At 41.8% G+C, this 19,554-nt stretch overlaps 1 protein-coding gene across 4 annotated transcripts; it reads right to left on the bottom strand.

Annotated features, from left to right (window-relative positions):
- Window positions 1-100: 100 nt before the first annotated feature.
- ARHGDIB (Rho GDP dissociation inhibitor beta) lies at window positions 101-18,260 on the bottom strand. Of its 4 annotated transcripts, none has more exons than XM_060166821.1 (6): window positions 18,101-18,260; window positions 9,064-9,244; window positions 8,287-8,370; window positions 6,318-6,394; window positions 2,793-2,860; window positions 101-778 (listed from the first exon to the last, which is right to left on the bottom strand). In XM_060166821.1, exons 2-6 carry the CDS (start codon window positions 9,236-9,238, stop codon window positions 577-579), a joined length of 606 nt encoding a protein of 201 aa, XP_060022804.1. In that variant the 5' UTR covers window positions 9,239-9,244; window positions 18,101-18,260; the 3' UTR covers window positions 101-576. The 4 variants fall into 4 exon arrangements, with proteins under 4 accessions (XP_060022804.1, XP_060022805.1, XP_060022807.1 ...); XM_060166822.1 differs by having other exon boundaries at window positions 101-776; window positions 2,797-2,860; XM_060166823.1 differs by lacking the exon at window positions 101-778 and adding an exon at window positions 820-2,181.
- Window positions 18,261-19,554: the final 1,294 nt, after the last annotated feature.

Raw genomic sequence — 19,554 nt, 5'->3', positions numbered from 1 at the left:
ACTGTGCTCTGCCCCAGTTCCTCTGAGGAAACTCATGAATGGGAACCATCCGGTTACCATATTTGTTTGAAGGAAGAAAGCAAAGAAATGAGGGTCTCAATCTGATCATACAACTGTTTTATTCTTGTGCTCTTGTGCTGTTTACAGTGTCTCCCAGTGAAGAAGAACCCCAGGGAGTGTGATTGGGGACCTTCAGTGAGTCAGCAGCCACAGGAGAATCCAGGGGTAGGAAGGAGATCCAGGGACCCAAGGCAAAAGGACTGTTAGTGCTAGTTTGCGCATTTCCTGGCCTCTAGTTGCTCAAATGGGAATAAAAGAGGGAATATTAAATGATTGTCTACTGGGATGGAGAACTGGGGAGATCTGGCTATGAGAGGGGATCAGAAGCGTGGGGGCAGGATTAAAGCCTGGGTTTTAAGCATCTTGTTCGGGGGACCACTGTGAGAGACAGTGTGGGAGAGGATGCAGCGGTAAGAGAAGGTGGAGGTTGCTGGAGATGGGGCTCAGCTGTGATCAGGGAGGAGGGACGGGGCTCTTCCGGGTGGCAAAGGTAGGGAAAGGGATGGGCGGAGGCGCTCATTCTGTCCAGTCCTTCTTGATGGACAGGCTCCACTCCCAGGTAAGGTGGTCGTGCTTGTCATCATCCGTGAAGAAGGATTTGTTGTGGTAAGTGCCTCGAGCCAGCATGCCCTTGGGGGCCTCCTCAGCTGGAGTCAGAAACTCGTACTCCTCTGGCCGAGGCCCGTAGCTGCCAACCATGAATGTCGCTTTATCCACTGGGAAGAAAGAAAATTCATTAGGGTGAAAGCCTGGTAGAGGGAAAACAAACACTGCACACTAAAGAATTTGGAGCACAGCTCCCTGTGATCAAAGCCAAGAGCAATGGTTTCCAATCATGGCTAAACACCAGATTTACCTGGGGCAACTTTTTTTTTTCTCCTAAAAACATTTTTTTTTTTAATTGGAGTTCTTTTGAATAATACACTATGCTTTGACCCACTCCCAAAGGTTAGTGATCTGCTGTGGGTCCCAAGCATCGGTGTCTTTAAAACACATTACAGCTGATTTTGAGATTCAGGAAGGTGGGGAATCAGTGCCCTAAATCCATGGGGATCTAGACTCTTTTCATGGAGATGTAGCAGATTATACCATAAAAAAAAATCCCAGGTGTCAAAAGGTACAAACTTCCAGTTATAAGATAAGTCCTGGGGATGGAATGCACAGCATGGTGACCATCGTTAACAGTACTCTAGTGTAGATTTGGAAGTTGCTGAGAGAGTTGGTATTAAAAGTTCTCAACACAAGAAAAAAGCATGGTAACTATGTGTGGTGATGGGTATTAACTAAACTTTTGGTAATCATTCTGCCGTATATACATATATCGGATCATTATGCTATAAGCCTCAAAATGATGCAATGTTATATGTCAATTCTATCTCCATAAAAAAATATCTCAAACTAGTTGAGACCTGAGTTCTGGCTTCAGCTCTGCAACTACCTAACACTTTGGAGCCTCTCTTTCTTTTCTATATAATGAACTCCAAGGGTCTTCTATATACAAACTATCATTCTGTGAACAGTTGGAGGAGATAAGGTAACAGCTGGGGATCAGAATGAACAGAATTCATGGATGGAATAATTAAATGGAAAGGAAAACCCAATCATTTGGTAAAAGCAAAAAATAGTGATGAACTGGGACAGATGGTAAAAATAGCCAACCAAAGTTATTAATAGGTAACTGGATTATATATTAAGAATAGTAGGGATTAGAAAGTATAAGTAAAGGTAGGTAGGCAGGCAGGTGACATTTAGTTAGCTGTTGTTTTGAATAAGCTTGGAGGAACCGCTACAGACACCTCATCGACCTCTTGCCCGACTGAAGTACCACAGTCTTTATGCCCAAAGGAAAATAATAAACTGAACTATTTTTTCATGAGACTAGATATTGGAACGATCAACCAAGATCTTTCAGGTTAACAATCTTCTGTGGCATTTGAGTCACTGAGTGGTTCTCTATGTCATGCAAATTGATCAGTGCCTTCCCTAGCCCTCATTGATCCATTTGGAGGAACTGACCTACACATTATTGTTTCACACTTCCGGGGGATGCCGTTTGACACCTTCAGGTAAAAGGGAACTTTACAAGTGCTTCCATCAGCCTTCCACCGTTCACTTCTCCCTGCCCATATTAATGGAAGACAACTGAAGACAGGTTCCCACGGCATGTACCGCTTAGGTACAACTTGTCGAGAAAACTGCACGTTAAGTCATGTGATATTATTTGTTTCAGTTACAAAGATTTTCTCGATTCTAGAAAGAGTACTTTTTTCTATTTCTTTGTTTATGAGATTGAGCACTGTCCCTACGCCTCTGCCCCGCCACCTGCCCCCGGATGCTGCTACCGCCTCCCATCGGATAGGTCTTTCCTATCTTCGATTTCTGTGACACCCAGGTTTTATACTTGTGAACTGATTTTTTTTTTAATGTTAAGACTACATTTATGTACTTTGATTCAAACTTATCTTGGTTACTCTTCCCCTTTATAAGTAATAAAGTTGAATTCCAGAAGCTGAATGCTGAAGGTTAGTGGCTGACCCAGTCTTAACTAAGTTTCCTGAATACAGACCTTGCCATTAGTATGTAGGTCAGAAGTATATGTGTGCCTCTCATAGGGTGAGTGTCCACAGCTGTCCTCAGATTCTTAAATGAGTTTAGGGCTAAAAGTTGCTAATAACCTGAAGTTTAAGTGTCGGTGAGAAGCAGAGTTTGGGACAGTGGAAAGTGTTGATACTTTACCTTTCACCCCCGTCCGGTAGGTGTGTTGAACATATTTCAGTCCTGACACAATATCCCTGTTCACCTGTAGGTGGGAAGGAGTCAAGCGATTCGGATTAGAGAGGATCTTTCATTTTCCCTCATCTTTCGTGCTGATCCTACCTAGCTGAGGCTTCTCTGAGGACAAAAGGACTGAAGATCTGGTTCAGAATAAGTTACTACTGTCTTTTAGCGCGGTGATGAGGCAGACATTGGAGAGAGGAGGTCACAAGACTCAATGTTACCAGTCTGGTTGTAACCGTCTAATACTATGATTTTTGGTGTTGGGGATGGGATGGTTAATTACAACATTGTCTCAATATTCTTCATTGCATTTCTCCTTCCTCAATGGTTCAGAGAATGGTCTTGATCTCCCCTCCCTGATATTACTGGCCAGAAGACCATCCTCATTTTAGGTTACAAAGGTACCCATGGAAACTATTGTGTAAATATCTGAAAACTCCTAACTTCAGAAATGATCCACCTAACATATGAAAAACAAACAAAGAGAAAAGTCGTGATGGAAAATCAGGTCTAGAAGGTGACTTTGCCTGGAATGTAACTGTGATTGGAGTTTAGAGATGAGGAGATGGGTCACAGGAAAACATCCCTCTCATATGTAAATAATGGGTGAAATCCATTTGCATCTGTATTTTGGATGGCTGTCATTCTCAGACATTGTCTGAGATCTTGCCACTTTCCCAAGCCTTTCAAAGAAAATTTACTAAAACAGAATGAAAATATAGACAGCCCAAGCACTTTGTTTTTCCATGATTCATTCTACCTAGGACTGAACTGGTCTCTCTGTTAATTTTATACAGTGGTCATGTTTATACAAACAAATTACAGTGGCCATGGCAGCATTAGCTTGGTCATGTTTATACAACCAAATTACAGTGGCCATGGCAGCATTAGCTTGATGGCTTGTTTAATTGTTCACCGATGTAAGAATTAAAGCATCTTAAAAATAGGTTCTCCTCGACAATAGGTAGGACTCCCTTTTTGTTTTGGACAGAATAGTTAAAGCAATCTGTCAGCGCTACATTTTGTTTCGTTGGCAATGAGGTAGCATAGGTTTGAAACCTTCCAGCTGAGGTTTGAAACTGTCACTCAGTAAAATCTGTAGCATGAACCTACCAAAAGCAGACAGAAAGAAAACAGCTTCATTGAAGAAACTGTGGTGAAATGAAACCTGAACTTTCTAATTCCTCTGACTTCCACATGTGACTCATAGAAATAGGAAAAATGAATGCATCTTTCTAGAAGTCTCTAAGCTGGTCTTCTGGGCCTAGTAGAAGATGTGGCCTGGTGGTTAAAAGACCAAAAAACAGGAATGGTGGCAGAGTAGTAAATAAGGGCTTCAAAATAAAGAGACTCCTGTTTTTCTACTGCTCAATAGAGTGTTCACTTAACATAAATATGGTTGAGACAGACGAAAGAAAAGTATAAATATTCCTAGTTATTCTCTTCCTCTGCCTGCACATCCCTCCCAATTGTCTTTTCCACCCCAGGAAAAGACAGTTTACTGGGAGCATGAATAAAAGTGAGAGCCGGGCTTCCCTGGTGGCGCAGTGGTTGAGAGTCCGTCTGTCGATGCAGGGGACACGGGTTCGTGCCCCGGTCCGGGAAGATCCCACATGCCGTGGAGCGGCTGGGCTCGTGAGCCATGGCCACTGAGCCTGCGCATCCGGAGCCTGTGCTCCGCAACGGGAGAGGCCACAGCAGTGAGAGGCCCGCGTATCGCAAAAAAAACCCCAACAAACAAACAAACAAACAAAAAAAAGTGAGAGCCATGGAAATCACATATACCACATCTCCTTGGGAGGCAGAAGGAAAAGGGGAAGAAACTAAAAGAACCATCCCAGTTTTTGGAGAGTGTTGTTAAGTTTTGAGGAAGAAAGAGAAGAACTTTGAGAGCAACTAAGAGAGTTAATGAAATTCTAGGGTGTGTTGCTGGTGTTATGAATGCAAACTTTCTCGGACATTTTTCAAGAGACATCAGTAAAGATTTAAATCACTTTCCAATTACATATTTTCAGTTTGGAACTGGTGTTTCTTCCTCGATCCACGCTGGGACAGGCCACAGGGAGGTTCGACTTTATGTGGGTTACACATAGAGAGTGACCTTTCCCTGTTAGAGACAAGGCCAAATCTCTGAAGTGGATGGGACTTGAAAACTGCTTTCTGTGCCCACCTTCTCCATTGCCTTCATGTGTAATCCTGACTGCCGAGGACCCAACCCCGGCCTTGCCACCCATGGCAGAAGCCCACGCACCAGACCTTTCCTTCTCATCTTATTCACGTCAACATTTTCTTTTTGAATTTTATTTATTTATTTTTATACAGCAGGTTCCTATTAGTTATCTATCTTATACATATTAATGTATATGTGTCAATCCCAACTGCTTATTAAATTGAAAAATTAAGGCAGTAGCATTAATGATTCGAAATTGGACTGATGTGAAACCCATTTGAAGAATATTTGGATACAATGCCTTACTAAACTCTCAGGTGCTTTAGTAATAAATACAGGAAACAAGTAAGTGACTATTATAGAGTGTCTATTATAGAGTAGGCATCAACAAATATTTTCAGAAGGAAATTATTCTCAGGCATATTTGTATGTGGTGGGGAATGATTGTCCATGGACCCTGAATCATATCCTGAACCTTGGAGAAAGAAGGGCTGGTGTGCAAATAGAGAGGGCGGATGGGGTCTTTGTTGGTGGAGCCCAAGCCCTGGAGGAAGTGACCAAGTGGGAGTGAGGGGCAACCAAAGCACATATAAGCCATTAAATGCAAACAGTGAATTTCTAACTCATTTGTTTTCAAAGTCAAGGTTACTTTTCTCCTTGATGTTGGTTGCTCACTGGGATACGGGCCTATTCATTCTATGTCAGTTTATCTCCTACTTAGTTTTGCTCTTACTTGTTTACCTGCTCTACAACTAAGTTGTAATTTCCAGTTATTTACCAAGCACCACACCCCCTGAATTTATATATCCTTGAGCAATTAGAGCTGAGGCTCTAGCTGTTCTATTTTCTTTTCCTATTAATTGATTCATTCATTTATCTATTTCTCAATAAATAGTCACGAAATATCTACCACTTAAAAAGTTTTGCTTGAAATATTGCAAAGAAGGGATAGATAGTCTCTCCCTATCTCAAGGTGTTTAGGCTGAATAGGGGAGAAATGATACAAATGGTATAATACAAAGTAATGTGTGTCTTGTGGATGGGAGTATTAGAAGGTCCCAGGAGAGGGATCCCATTGGCTTCAGTGATCAAGGGAGAGTCCAAGGGAAGGGTCCTGGCTGGAAAAAGGCATGAAGCAAAGGTGCACCTGTAACAGGTAGAGCCCAGGATTGGGGAGAGGACAGTCCAGGGAAAAAAGAGAAATAAACAAAAAGTATGCCAACGTGATAATGCAAGAAATTTGATTTTTCTTCCTCTGATTATAGGAAGGATTTAAACTTTATTAAAACATACAAAACCAGATACTTACTTTGAAGTTAATTTTGACTCTATATTCAACACCTTCCTTTAGCACAAAGGTTTCTTTTTTGAGGGCTTCCAGATCCCCTGTAGAAGTGGATTTTGAAAGAGTTAATTCTCCTCAGAAGGACATTCACAAGGAGATGAATGAAGTTGAAGCTCCAGAGCCATTTGCTTGGCTCCTCAGAGCAACATGGTCCACATGGTCCTCAAGTCAAAGAATGTCTGAGATAAGTTGCTGCACAAACACACATTTGAAATGCCTGAAATCTTGCAGCCAGATGTGAAAGAAATGTGATAGAGCTTTTCCCCAAGTTTGACTGCAACCTTAAGGATATGTAAGATGTTATGGTTAAAGACTCTGCCCCCACCCCTCAAATAAAGAAATAGGAGAAAAATATTATATGAGTGCCAGCTATTTTTTTTTTGTAGATTTGTGGTGTTTTCTAGCTTTAAAAAATGTACTCATTTGGTTCCTTTTTATCATTCTAAAAAAATTTCACTTTTGTACTTAATTTTGCTTTTGCATTTGCAATTTCATATTATTTTTCTTAAGGAAAAGGAAACATCACTTAAGTTATAAAAGCTTCAGGCTCCATAAAACTGAGATCTGCCCCTAATTAGAGAGGTGATCTTTCTCTGCTCCTCTCCCAACGTGATCCTGTATAATTTGACATTCGGGGTGACTGTGTGTGTGTGTGTGTGTGTGTATGTTTTGCACAATTCTGTGCACCTGCTTCATGTACAGAGTTGGTACCGGCATCCTATGTATACATCTGGGATTCACCTCCATAGCTTTTTTGTGACAGAAAACTGAATTTGGTTTTCTTGCTGCTGGGAAAAGAGGACAGAGACCACGTTTTCCCTGCAATATCATCAAGCCCTTCTGAACAGAGCAGGTTTCCTTAGCGCTAATTCAGACCTTATCTTGCAAAATGATGGTTGTACCTGGTAACTTTACGCAATTTCGCACAGGAAGAGGTCTGAGGTCCGATGAGAGAGAGAGAGAGAGAGTTCCTCTCTTGGAGAAATGCTAGAACGTGGAGGTAGCTGAATGTATGCTCTAATGATTTCGGTTGAATAGGAAGTGTGTCTTAACCTCCAGTTTCCTCTCTCTGACAAAAAGCCCATATAAGGTAAAGAGTGGATGTGTCCTGTGTGAGGGGAACCACCTTGCTGTTAAGCCTACTGTTCTAGAGTCATGCTTTATTCTGTCTCATGAGTCCAGTTTTTGAATCTAGTAATAATTTTTGGTTTTTTACTAAAGACCTGCCTTTCATGCCCCCAACCCCTAGCTCAGTGGCCCTTTCCTCATTCCTCCCATTTGCCAATTTTCCCCAAATCAGCCACCTTCCCCGGCTCTCCTCATTTCCTCCAGACCTAAGTCTCAGGAAAGGACTTGACCCTTGTCACAATAAAGTGAAAGAAAATAACATGTTAATTTGTACATCTTTAGTGGGGGAAGTTGCTTCTTTAAAAGAATCAGAGCTTTAAGTTAAACAATGTGTATTTAACAGTGGAATTCCTAGCATTATTCAGGAGGTCTTAGATTTCTTCCTGTCTTCGGGTAAGTTCTGTAGCTGATGCAAGGTCGATATTTTCTCTGATGTTTAGATTGTATGAATATTACCATTTCAGAAGCATACAGCTTGCTTCTTAACATTTCCATCAGCAGTCTTTTTACACAAATAGTAATTCTCCTGCTACCATGTGGAGATAAAAATCTGAAGTAAGTATGATACAGGTAGATATATCCAGTACTTACACCTGACCCCTTTTCAATTAGAGACAGAGACTGGGCTTTTCATTAAGCACAGTAAATACTGTGAAAACTATGATTTGTGAACTGGACTCAGCATACCTTACTAGAATTCACTTTACTAGGATTTTTCTCTTTTTTTGCTGGGACAGAGGACAAAAACCAGTTTGCCCAGTGATGTCATTAGGCCCCACTAAACAGAACAGATGTGTCCACTTACCAGTGAGGTCCATGGTGATGGGTCCTGGGGCACTTTCACAAACCAGGGTAAGACGGGTGACAGTGACATTGGGGGCTGTTGGGTCTGCAGGATTCAAAAGAGAATGTAAGCACAGAGAGGAGGTATTTGCGTACTCTGTGTGTGTGTGTGTGTGTGTGTGTGTGTGTGCATTTAAAGTAGGAGAGAGACAAGATAACAAAGAAAAGGGATATCTCCATTTGGAGGAGAAAAGAAATGGAAGTGGCTGATTCACCATGCTTGGTCTTAGTGGCCTTATACATTCCAGTGATGCTATTTCTGCTTCAGGTCCTTGTAGGTCCATCTCAATCCTCAATAGCAGACATTTCCTGAGTGGCTATGGGTACTCTGCTGGTTAGTCACGGCCCATCCATATCTTTGGGCCATGTCTTAGTTCGCCATTGCCTATGTGTATGTGGAAGAGATGGTTATTTAGGTAAGGAGTGAGAAGGAGAAAGAGAAGAAAAAGAGAGAAGGTGAGCAATCGTGGAGAGAAGACAATTCTGAGTGGTAGTCTGAAATTCCTTCTAAACCCTCCCTATGTGTTATTTTTATCTATGTCAATGTCAACTTGCACCTTATCTCCAAAGAAAACTTAATTATCTGGTCCATAACTTGATTCGGCACATAGAGATTGCACCTCACTCACTTAACCCTGGAAGCACTTGGTACACTTTCCTTTGCAACTGCTCCTGAGTAGCTGAAATGTCTGCCTTGTCAGTGCCCCTTCACCTGCCCCGCATCTCGGCACGCACGCACCTGCTACCACAGGCCCGTCCCCCAGGAGCGTTTTCTTGTACTTCGCTAGACTTTCATCATCTTTGTCCATCTCCTGCAGCTCCTTCAGGGACTTCTGTGGTGGAGGCTTGTAATTGAGCTTGCCATCCAGCTCTTCATCCTCCTCCAGGTGTGGTTCTGGGGCCTTTTCAGTCATTTTGATCTAGAGAGAGAGGGAGGGAGAGAAAGAAAGAGAGAGAGAGAGGACGGTCTATTAGCCAAAAGTCAGTGGATATGAACGATGTTTGTGGGGCTGTTCTTAGCATTATTTTTGCCCTAATGAACTTGTGTAATTGCCAGTGATTTTCCAGATTTTCCCCTAATTCAGCCTCATTGTATTTCACAAAATAAGAATATAATGCATTCCAGGCTTTCCTTTCACATGCCTGAATGTTACCATACTGGGATGTGTCCCTCCTGTTCACTGAATGAAACTGACAGAAAATAAGTAACTCTTTGGGAATCCTGTAAAACAAGTGAAACAACATAGTACAGCTGTCCCGGACCATAATGAGTGGCCCTAGCTCATATACTTATAGAAATTATCACAGTCCTCCAAATCCAGCCAGCCTTGCCAGTGTCAAAGTGCTCAGTGTGTACAATCCCAGTTATGATGGTTTCAAGTATGTGCTAAAAAAAGTTAGCTCTTTCCCATTCATTGACTCTTTCCCTGAACTCCTGCAAGAGCTCAAACGTAACTCATGAGAAGTTGTAGGTCCCTGTGATACCTGCCTGAGTGTCTGATTGGTTTTCACCCAACACTGCTAATAATTCCTTGAGCGCAGGTACTAAGTGTTGTGTTTCTCTTGAATCTCCCAAGACACTGAAATAGTTCAGCCATTTTATAAGCGTTCATTCATTGACTTAATAGGTTCTATATATAAAGATCTTCTGTTCTTTTGAAATGACACAAAATAGCAAAGGACTCTAAATTCCTCCAGACAAATTGTAACTGTGTCTTTAGTACTTTCTATCAATTTCCACTTCCCTTTTAGTACCTCTCTACCCTCTCGAGATTTCCCCTGACTGACCTTATGCTCTAAGACCTCACCTGGGCATACTCTGGGGTCTGTCTTCTTTCATCATCATTTATATTTACTTGTTTTGTGTTAAAACATTGAGGGAAGATCTAATAAAATTATTCACACATAAGTGTTGATGAATGAATAATAAATTTTAAAATTATTCCTCTGAGGGCATGTATAGTCAGAGCTTTTCAGAGCTGAAATGAACCTTAGAGGTAATATATTCCAAACCCTAATTTAATCATTGAGAACCTTGAAACCCAGAGGTTAAAAGAATTGCCCAAGTTCACATAGCAGGGTGAGATGCCATGTCTTAATAAAGAGGAAGAAATCTCTACTGGAAGAATTTCAGGCCCCATGGCTGGAAGCAATGGAGCTATTTGGGGGAAACAAGGGAGATATTTGGAGAAGGAGATAATGTCCTGATTTCCTTTTGCTCTGCTCTGAGGGTAACTCTCTTCCCTGTTTTGGGTAAAGGCTTTAGTGCTCGGAAGTGGCAGAACACTAAGTAAATACCTATCACATCTCATCCTGAGTGACTCTTCAAATCTCTAAAAAGTCCCCTGAGAGTGAAGCTGTGTCTGGCCAAAATCAGCTATGGTTTTGAGTCTCAATGTCACTATTATTGGCAACAGGAAGAAAAATAATTTGGAAGTGAAGCCAAACAAAAGCAGTTTTAACAGAATAAAAAAAGGGAAGGAAAAGAAATCATATCTCCTGGCTCATCCATCCTCTTCCAGCAAAATAACAAGCCAAACACTGTGACTCTTGGATCAACTCTGAAAACAGTATTGCAATGCCCAGGTCCACTTCCTGTGTAGGAAGGAAGCATGTAGGCCTGTTCCTGTGGCAACTCTTGCTTCAGCTACAGAACCAGCTCCACTCAGAGTTGAGCCTCTAGAGAAGATCACAATAAACAGAGTGACTAACTCAACTCATGTTACAAAAAACACTCAGGGAAAGTGAATGAACTGGTTGGAGAAACAATGAAGGATACAGTGGGTGGAGGTTGTAGGTTGTGGGTAGTTTAAGGACAACCATTAAGTCACACATAAAGAGCAACCCAGAGGAGACTAATCAGATGAGACAGGTTCTCCTCTGGAGTCTGACCAGATATCCATGGTAGAGGTCACATAAGAAACCTGCAGACAGAGCATCAGGAAAGCTATCTACAGATGAAAGCATCTCAGGCCCCATAGGCAGGACTTTCTGGAATATATTGCTTGGTTCTAACAAGTCATGTGCTTGAAGTTTGACCATGAGATGATGACATCACAGAAGATCACAGTGACTTTAATAACCTAGGGAATTGTAATTCTGCACCCTCAAATCTCAATTTTGAAAGGAGAGAGAGAGAGATAGAGACAGAGACAGAGAGACAGAGAGAGAGAAAGATCTGGTCTAGGACAGCATTTCCTAACTTCTCACAGTGTAATCATTGACAAGTCAATTTATCTGTCATCTAGAGCTTGATCTTTTCATTAGTGAATCTGAGACTTGTGTCACTTTTAAATTTCCTTGATTCATTACAGATACAATAATTGCTCTATAAAAATGAGCCAAAAATTTATTTAAAGGCATTGAAGATCAGAGGATAATGTGGGATTACTATATGAAATTGTAGAAGTCAAGAGGAGGAAATTCGGGACAACATGAAAATAATTTGGTCTAATTATATAGCATAAAAAAAAAGATATGTAGTCAGATGACCCCAAACCAGTGCACTCTGGAGAGGTGATTGGAAAAAAAGATGAAAATGTCATAATATGGCAAATAAAGGACTGGAAACCACTTCTTAGGGAAAGGCCTTTTGAAAGCAAAATGAAGGTCACAAATATATGATGAGCATCTAGTATTTACAAGACACTGTACTTTAGCACGTACTGATATTTGTTTTTCTCCAAAGTGGAGAAGACATTGGAGGAAGAGCAATCTAGCCATACCAAAAAGCCCAGCTTGTTTGACTGACGGTTCTTAATCTTTTTGGAGATTACAAAGCTCTTTAAAAATCGGGTAAAGGTCATGGTCCTATAAAAGGAAAAAAGGAAAAAGCCCATGAAGTTGTGCATGCAGTACAGGGGTTCATGGACTGCTGAAGTCCTTTGTAGATTCTACTGAAGTCCATGATTAAGAACATGACCTTGAAACTGTAACTTTTGGAAACAATGAAGCAGAGCGTTGAGTGTTAAAGGGGAAGCTTGCTTGTCTCCGAAGCCTGGCCAGACCAATGACACAACTCAGCCTTAAGCCACGGATCCTGTCTGTGAACCTGAAACGCTGGCCCTCAGAAGCAGGAGAAGAGACCATGTAACATCTGGATCTGACCACGAGCCCAGCAGAAGAGCGATAGTGCACAGGGGGCAGTTTTAGGGAAGAGTTCTGGGTCAATCTATTTGATTTTGGATAATTATTCCCTCACTGAACTAGGCCTCATCATGCATGAGTTTTCATTCTGGCTTTGCCACTAACTAGCTGTAACCCTGTGAGCAAATGTTCCAACTGCTGTGATCTTCCTTTCCTCATCTTGGGAAGTGAGGGGTTAGGGCAGACCGTCTCTAGGTGCTTTCCTTTTCTAAGGCCTTTACCTGTAGTCAAGTGCCAGCTAAATTAACATTCCACTACCTTATTTCACCGGTGTATATAAGAGACTACCTACCTCTGTTTTACTATTTCAAATTTATGTGAATTCCCCAAAGATCCTATATTTTCAATTTCACAGTTCATTTCCGGGGAACTTCAGATTCTCCCAAAGCCCCAACTGGTTTATATATCTTGACAATGGTTTCCCAGACTACCTGTGTGTGTATATTGAATTACAAATACAATTTTCCTTTTTTTTTTTTATAATTTTTACTGTTTTTTTTGGCCACACCGTGCAGCTTGAACGATCTCAGTTCCCTGACCAGGGGTTGAACCCGGACCATGGCAGTGAAAGCCTGGAACCCTAACCACTAGGCCACCAGGGAACTCCCTCATTTTCCTCTTTTCCATTTTATGGGTGCTGCTGAAGTGAAAATAGTAATTTTATGGAAATTCCAGACTTTTTTCTAATCTCATCATCTAAAGAACAGCTGGTTTTGTAATTGATGATAATAATTCTAAGAGTTATCACATATAAGTGCTAAATGCTGTCATGAGGATTATCTCATTCAGTCCTCACCACAACCTTAAGGACTGCCGTTATCCCCATTCCCTTCTACAGACCGGGAAACTAAAGGTGAGGTCAGTAACTTGCCCAAGAAGACTTGTTGTGTAAGTGGTAGAATGAATATCTGAGCCTGGGTGGTGTGACCTGAGGCTCTATGCTCTGTCGCTTCTGCTCTCTTTATTAAGAAGTAATCATGAAACTGGAGAGCTCTGGAGAGCTCGTTTGATCATTGTGGGAATCTCCCTGGGGGGTGCACAGGCAGAGGTAAGTGCTGCTTTGCAAAACTCTGCAGGGCGGCTTTAGCAAGTCAGGGAAGTGTCACATAAAGAGGGTTTTCAGTGCAACTAGGCTCCGTGTCCCCTTGCGCAAGTCACTGAACCTCTGCTCCAGTTTTGGCCTCTGCAAAATGAAATCATTGTGTTAAAAGATCTCTGAGACCCCTTCACAATTCAGTGACCCTAATGCTTCTTAAGTTAAAGAAGCTGTAAAACAAGAAAGGGAAAGAGGAAGTGGAGGTGAGGTTGGGGAGTACCCAGCCCATCAGCACAGAACGTTCTTGTTGGGGTCTGCTCACCTCCCTCTGCAGCTCACCCCCTGTTCCACAAAGAGCAGGGTTGTTTTGTTTGTTTGTTTCTTTGTAGGTTGTTTTTGACTTTGGTTCTTTACACAGTAGAAGTGAAATGGAGAATTATCAATGTTATATTTCATAAGGCCCCAAAGCACATATGCTTTTTTTTTTTTAATGTGCTCACCACTCTACTTATCTATTTCCTGCTTCACAGATGCCTACACATGTGAATTTTCACAGCAAACCCACACACACCCATGTTTAGTATTCAGTGAAACAGTGCCAAGGTTTAGATGGGCTGAGGCAACAACTTAATCCTCTCAGGCTCAATTAAAATGCCAGATTAAATTAGGGTGGGTACTCATGGCATGAGTATAACATAGCACAAATTGGTGTTTTTGCTTACAAATTCAGTGAAATTTCCAAGACACTGAAAGTGAAATGCACTTAAGAATTTACCAGTCTCCAGGATGGAGCACACTCTACTGGTTCATTAATGCAGTTCTAAATCATTGGAGGGCAAGAAAAGGTAAAACTCTTGAGTTTAGATGAAACAAATCACCTGGTTAATTCATAGAAAGATGACCCTGTATGTCTCCTGGAACTTGAGCTTTGAGACCGATGGGCCAGAAATTCAAAATGTGTATCCACGATTGACTTTTTATGGGACTTAAGCCAGTTATTAACCTCATTGAGCCCAAGTTTTTCCACCAGTAAAGTGGGAATAATAATCTTTCTTTACAGGGTTGAGGAGTGGGAGAAAACATGAAAAGTTCTTGGACTGTCCTGGTCAATAGTAGATGTTCAATAACACTCTATTCCCTTCCTCTCCTCCCTTCCTGGTGCCGCTGTCTGTTTTGCTACAGTTTCAGCTTCAGCAAGGTAACTGACTGTCAGACACCAATGCTTTCTTTTGCATCTGCAGTGTTGACAAGCTCATCTCCTTCCTTCTTAAAAATAGATCTTGTCTCTTTGAGGAGTACGAAAGAGACAAGAAGTTCTGGGAACTGCAAGGATTGTTTATGAACTGAGTCAGCCATAAAATGGGACTGTCACTATTATATTTCTTTAAAAAGCAATTTAATTTTAGATTCTATTTATTGCTCCCTTTCATAAGTGAGGCCAAGGGTCACTCTGTGAATGATGGGAAATGACAGGAGACACAGGCACAGCTAATGGAGAGAATTCCCTCTGGCTCTGGAGCAAAGAACAGTGGAGACTTAACTCATGCCCCGAAGTTGCCAGATCGTGCTTCTTAGACGCACAGGCCGGAGGTATTAGATAGAAGAGTAAAGTGGAGGGAGAGAGAGAGAGACAAATGTGGAAGCCGCAGAAGTAGGGGATTTCCGTCAGAGAAGTACCTACGTGAGCATCAGCTTTCCCTGTCATCTTCGTTTCCCAATGTCCAGGATATGCCCACTTTCCCCAAATCTGGGGTTGTAGCTTTCCAGCAGGTCATGGAGAGCTGGACCCTCTCAGGGCTAGTGGAGGAGGATTTAGGTCTGCTTTGCTGTCTACGTGGTAATTTGGCTCATTTGGGGAATCCAAGTTTATCCTTCGGGACTCCAGAAGCTGTCCTGTTTCTGGCTTCCTTTCTGGTGTGTCACTATTCCCTAGTGACCGAGAGGAATTGGTGCTTCCAGGGCTTCTCAGAGCTGCTCTTTACCACCCCCCACCAAGAACATCTGAAAGTGCAGTGCTGGATAAGAGGAACCAACCCCGTGCCTGAGAGGACAGTGTCTTGTTACACTGTCCTGTTACAATAAACATTAAGATCAATCAGAGGAGGGTACAGGTTCCTAGAAGCAGAATTCTTTAGCATTTCCCTTGAAAGAATTATTTCCTGAGAAATAATACATCATTCCTTCCCGGACATTCATAGTACAGTTGGTCTTCTGCTGATACTGAGGGCAAGGGACTCAGAGCAACCATGGATTTTAGTATCAAGGAAGAAGGGGGGTGGTCCTAGGACCAGTGCCCCGTGGATACCCAGATTCATATGCAAAAGGAGAGAGAACTCAGCGGACACATTCATCTTTCCTGAGCCTCTACTGTGTGAAGTCACTCTACTTCCACAAACATTCATTTTAAATAATCCTCAAAGAAAACTGCATTAAGTCAGCCATTATTGGGCAAAAGACTACACTGCAATTATTCGATCCATTCACAGAGGTTTTAAATTAAGCATGAAAAGTTAGACAGAAGTAGAGACAATTTTTATAAGCACAAATGTGAATATCAGCCCCTCTAAGAAAACCCAAGTGAATTTTTACAAGCTCTGGCTGTGGAAACCAGAGTGCGTGCAAACAAGCAGGGGGGGACTCAGTGATTCTCCATTGAATGGATAAATGTTGAAGTTTCAGGAGTAACATGAGACCCATCTCTGGGGGTGCCAGTGTGGACTCTAACCCAAGATCCTGGGTGACAGTAACACTGACCCAGGAACAAGGATGCCCAGAATGTGGGATTAAAGAATCTTTCTTCCACAGGCATTTCCTAAAATGTCCCTCTGAGGCATTGTAGCTACTGGTTCTTTTTTGCACCAGTGTGTGACCTTAGCCAAGTCATTGAACACTCCTGAGCCTTCCTGTCCTCACTGTGTCCTCTCAGAATTCAGATTTATAAATTTCTCATACCAGATCTGACCCAAAGAAGGCCCTCCACGTAAGTTGTTTCTCTTTCTCTACCTGCTTAATTTTTACTCCCCCCAAGGCATCTCTCTTCCTGCCAGCTGAAGTTTGGAATTTATTGTGCTCCCATGAATTGGTCGGGGCGCTCATCTTTCCATCTGATTGACTCTGCTGTTCTGAGCTTCCACTGAAAACAGAACCTTGACATTTCTCCGAGGATACTTCCTGAGGGACAAACTCACGGTCTCCCAAATAAGGACCGAATTCCAATGCCTGGAAGATGCCAGCCTTTGTTCGGCTAAAACCTGGTTATTCCGCGTGCGCTGGATCTGTGCGGTATGGATGGGGAATGAACTATTCTCTCAGAAGTCCACACATCTCAGGAAATAATAAGATGATCTTACTATGCCTGTGTCATATCTGGATTTGGGAGGGATCTTTCCTTATAAAGGTAATGAAACAAAGCAATGGCGAAGGTGAATGATGGTTGCCTATGACTGGACTCTCTGGGGCCAGCACAGACCGCTTGATTCTCTTTGCTTAATCATTCCTGCCCTGAGGCTCCAACATGCTAACCCTGAATTCAGTGGTTCTTGGTCTCTACATGAAGGGGTGACTATGGGACCTCCATGTAGGAGAAATCTGCATTCCCCGACCCTGAGCAGAAGAACAGCTCAGAGTTTATCAGACCCATGCCACAAGTTACCCTAGGTCCAGAGTTTAATTACAGACCACTTTCTAAAACATGCTGCCTAGGACATCCTCTAAAAAGGAAGAAAGTATTTCCGGTCACACCTAAAGCACTTCTCATGGCTGCCAGATTCAGACCCTGACATTTGGAAGGCCCACTGACTGGGGGTCCTATCTGGATTTTTCTAGAATGTATCTCTTAATAAATTGTTTGGTGTCTTCTGTGTTTGCTTTGAGTTCTCTCAGAGGTAAAGAGCTGGTCTTTGGCAACAACAGCACTTATCTTTTTGTCCATCTCACTGGCTCTTGCTAATGGTAGAAATGCTATCCCTGTAGAGTGATGAGTAAATAGCCATGCTCCCCCTTGGATAATTAAATCCCACTGTACCCTAGGGGAGGCTTTCATTATGCATTTCTCTTACATCCCCAGAAAATTTTTCAGTGGAAAAGAGCTTAATATTTGACAACTTTGAACCATTTTTTTCTTTTCAACCAGTCCCTTTAAAGTCTGCCTATAAACAGGAAACCACACATCTCCACCCCAGCAGAAACCCACCATCCACCAACGCGTTTCGTATCAGTTTGGATCTACAGTCTTTTTGCTTCTGAGCTTGACCAGATGCCGGCTCCAGCCTTGTAGGAACCTGGCCAGGCGCGCCCAGTGGGTACATTCAGAGCCTTTTTCCAGGACATCCAGAATTTATCTCCTGGGCTGCAGCACTCACCCTCCTTCACCGAGGTGCCTCCCCTGAGTCACTGCTGCCACTCCCGCTCTGCCGCTCTGACTTCCCCTTCTCTGCAGCCTCCTTAGGTACTTTCTTTTCATAAAGTTTGTTTTAAAGGGGCACAGCCCCTCTCAAAAAAATAAACCGTAGAGGACTGTAGTCTGGTGTAGAGATTCCTCCATTTGTCTGTGCTCACCTGTAGCCTCCCCTACCCTGAAGGTATTTCAACTTACATTCAAGGGTTCACGTCTCCGTCCTGGGTGCCTCTGTCTCTCAAGGCTGACTTCTGAGCACTGGCAGTTAGAACAGGAAGGAAGTTGTGAGAAAAAAAAAAGAAAAGTTTTAAACCTACTTGAAGAGGAAACCCTGGGCTGTCTCAAATCCTGTTCCTTTGCGCTGTGTATCTCTTGATCAGCCAACTCTGAACAGCATTCCTGACGATTCATGGCACATGTGAGAGCATGGCCACCCACGTGAGCACGGATATACCTCAGTGTTCAGACAAGGATCTGGAGCTTATAACTGTGCGCCCTATGGATAATTGTGTGGATATGTCTAAAACTCAATTTCCGTGCATACGCTTCTGAGGCAAGTAATCTAAAACCAGTAGCAGAAAATTCACATAGACCTTACTTTGTATCACTAACTTCTGTTCCTTTGGGGTCTCTGCCAGCTTCCTTATCAGCCAGATATTTTGAAAGTTAGCTGGTAGTGAATGCTGGGTGCTAAGACATTATGAATTTTAACTACATGTATTTAGCCCTAAGTCTTAACATTTGTCCTCAAACTGAGCTTTAGAGTTTTGTCGGTCATAATTTCAAGATGTAGCGTGTATTCCAGCACAAACCGTCAAATGTTATTTATTGTAGTTTTCACTAATTTTTCTTTTAAATTAAAAGAAGCCAAAGCACTGTTTTGATTAAACCTCGGAATGCATTACAAAATAAAACTTCATTAATTCATAGTCTTCTAACTGAGAACTTGTTATAATTTAACAAGTGCTAAAACTGTCTTTGTACCTTATTTGAGGAAATGGCTTGTGAAGTAATTTAAATGGAAACAAGTTGCAGAGGCCATATTTAAATCATTTGCGGGAACAAACAGTTTTTAAAGCACCCAAGCCACATTTTCACTAGACGTTTCCATTGTTGCTGCCAATAATAAATGCTTATTTATATTAATATTTCAATATTCAGTATTTACATTGTTCTAATATGTTTAGAGCTGACTAATTATGCAAACTGACATTTATTATGAGAAACTGACATTTATTTTGTAGTCATTTAAATGTAGTGCATTCTGTTCACGTCATTTAGTAAGTTGAGGCCACCAGCTGGATCTTACCCTTAGTCAATGGAACTGAAATAAGTAAGGAGGTGGTGGTCATTTGATGGGAGAAAAGAGATTAATCTAGAAAAATATGAAAAGGAAAACAGTATAGAATTAAAATTAATAAAAGTGAGGAAAACCAAATACAGATTTAGTCTATAAATTTCAAAATGCTGTAGATAGGACATAGCCTTTGAAACAAAGTATCTGACCATATTATAAATAAAAGCGAATATTAATTTACACAGAAGATAGTAAAGTTTGTAGCTCAGAGCTCTCAAGAAGGGACATATTTCTTCTTTCAATAATATTTTTTGAGCACATAATTCCTCCAGGTATTGTTCTAGACACTGCATCT

The sequence above is a fragment of the Lagenorhynchus albirostris genome, chromosome 11, assembly GCF_949774975.1.
Source record: "Lagenorhynchus albirostris chromosome 11, mLagAlb1.1, whole genome shotgun sequence".
Taxonomy (NCBI): Eukaryota; Metazoa; Chordata; class Mammalia; order Artiodactyla; family Delphinidae; genus Lagenorhynchus; species Lagenorhynchus albirostris.
This window is presented reverse-complemented; position numbering and strand designations above follow the sequence as displayed.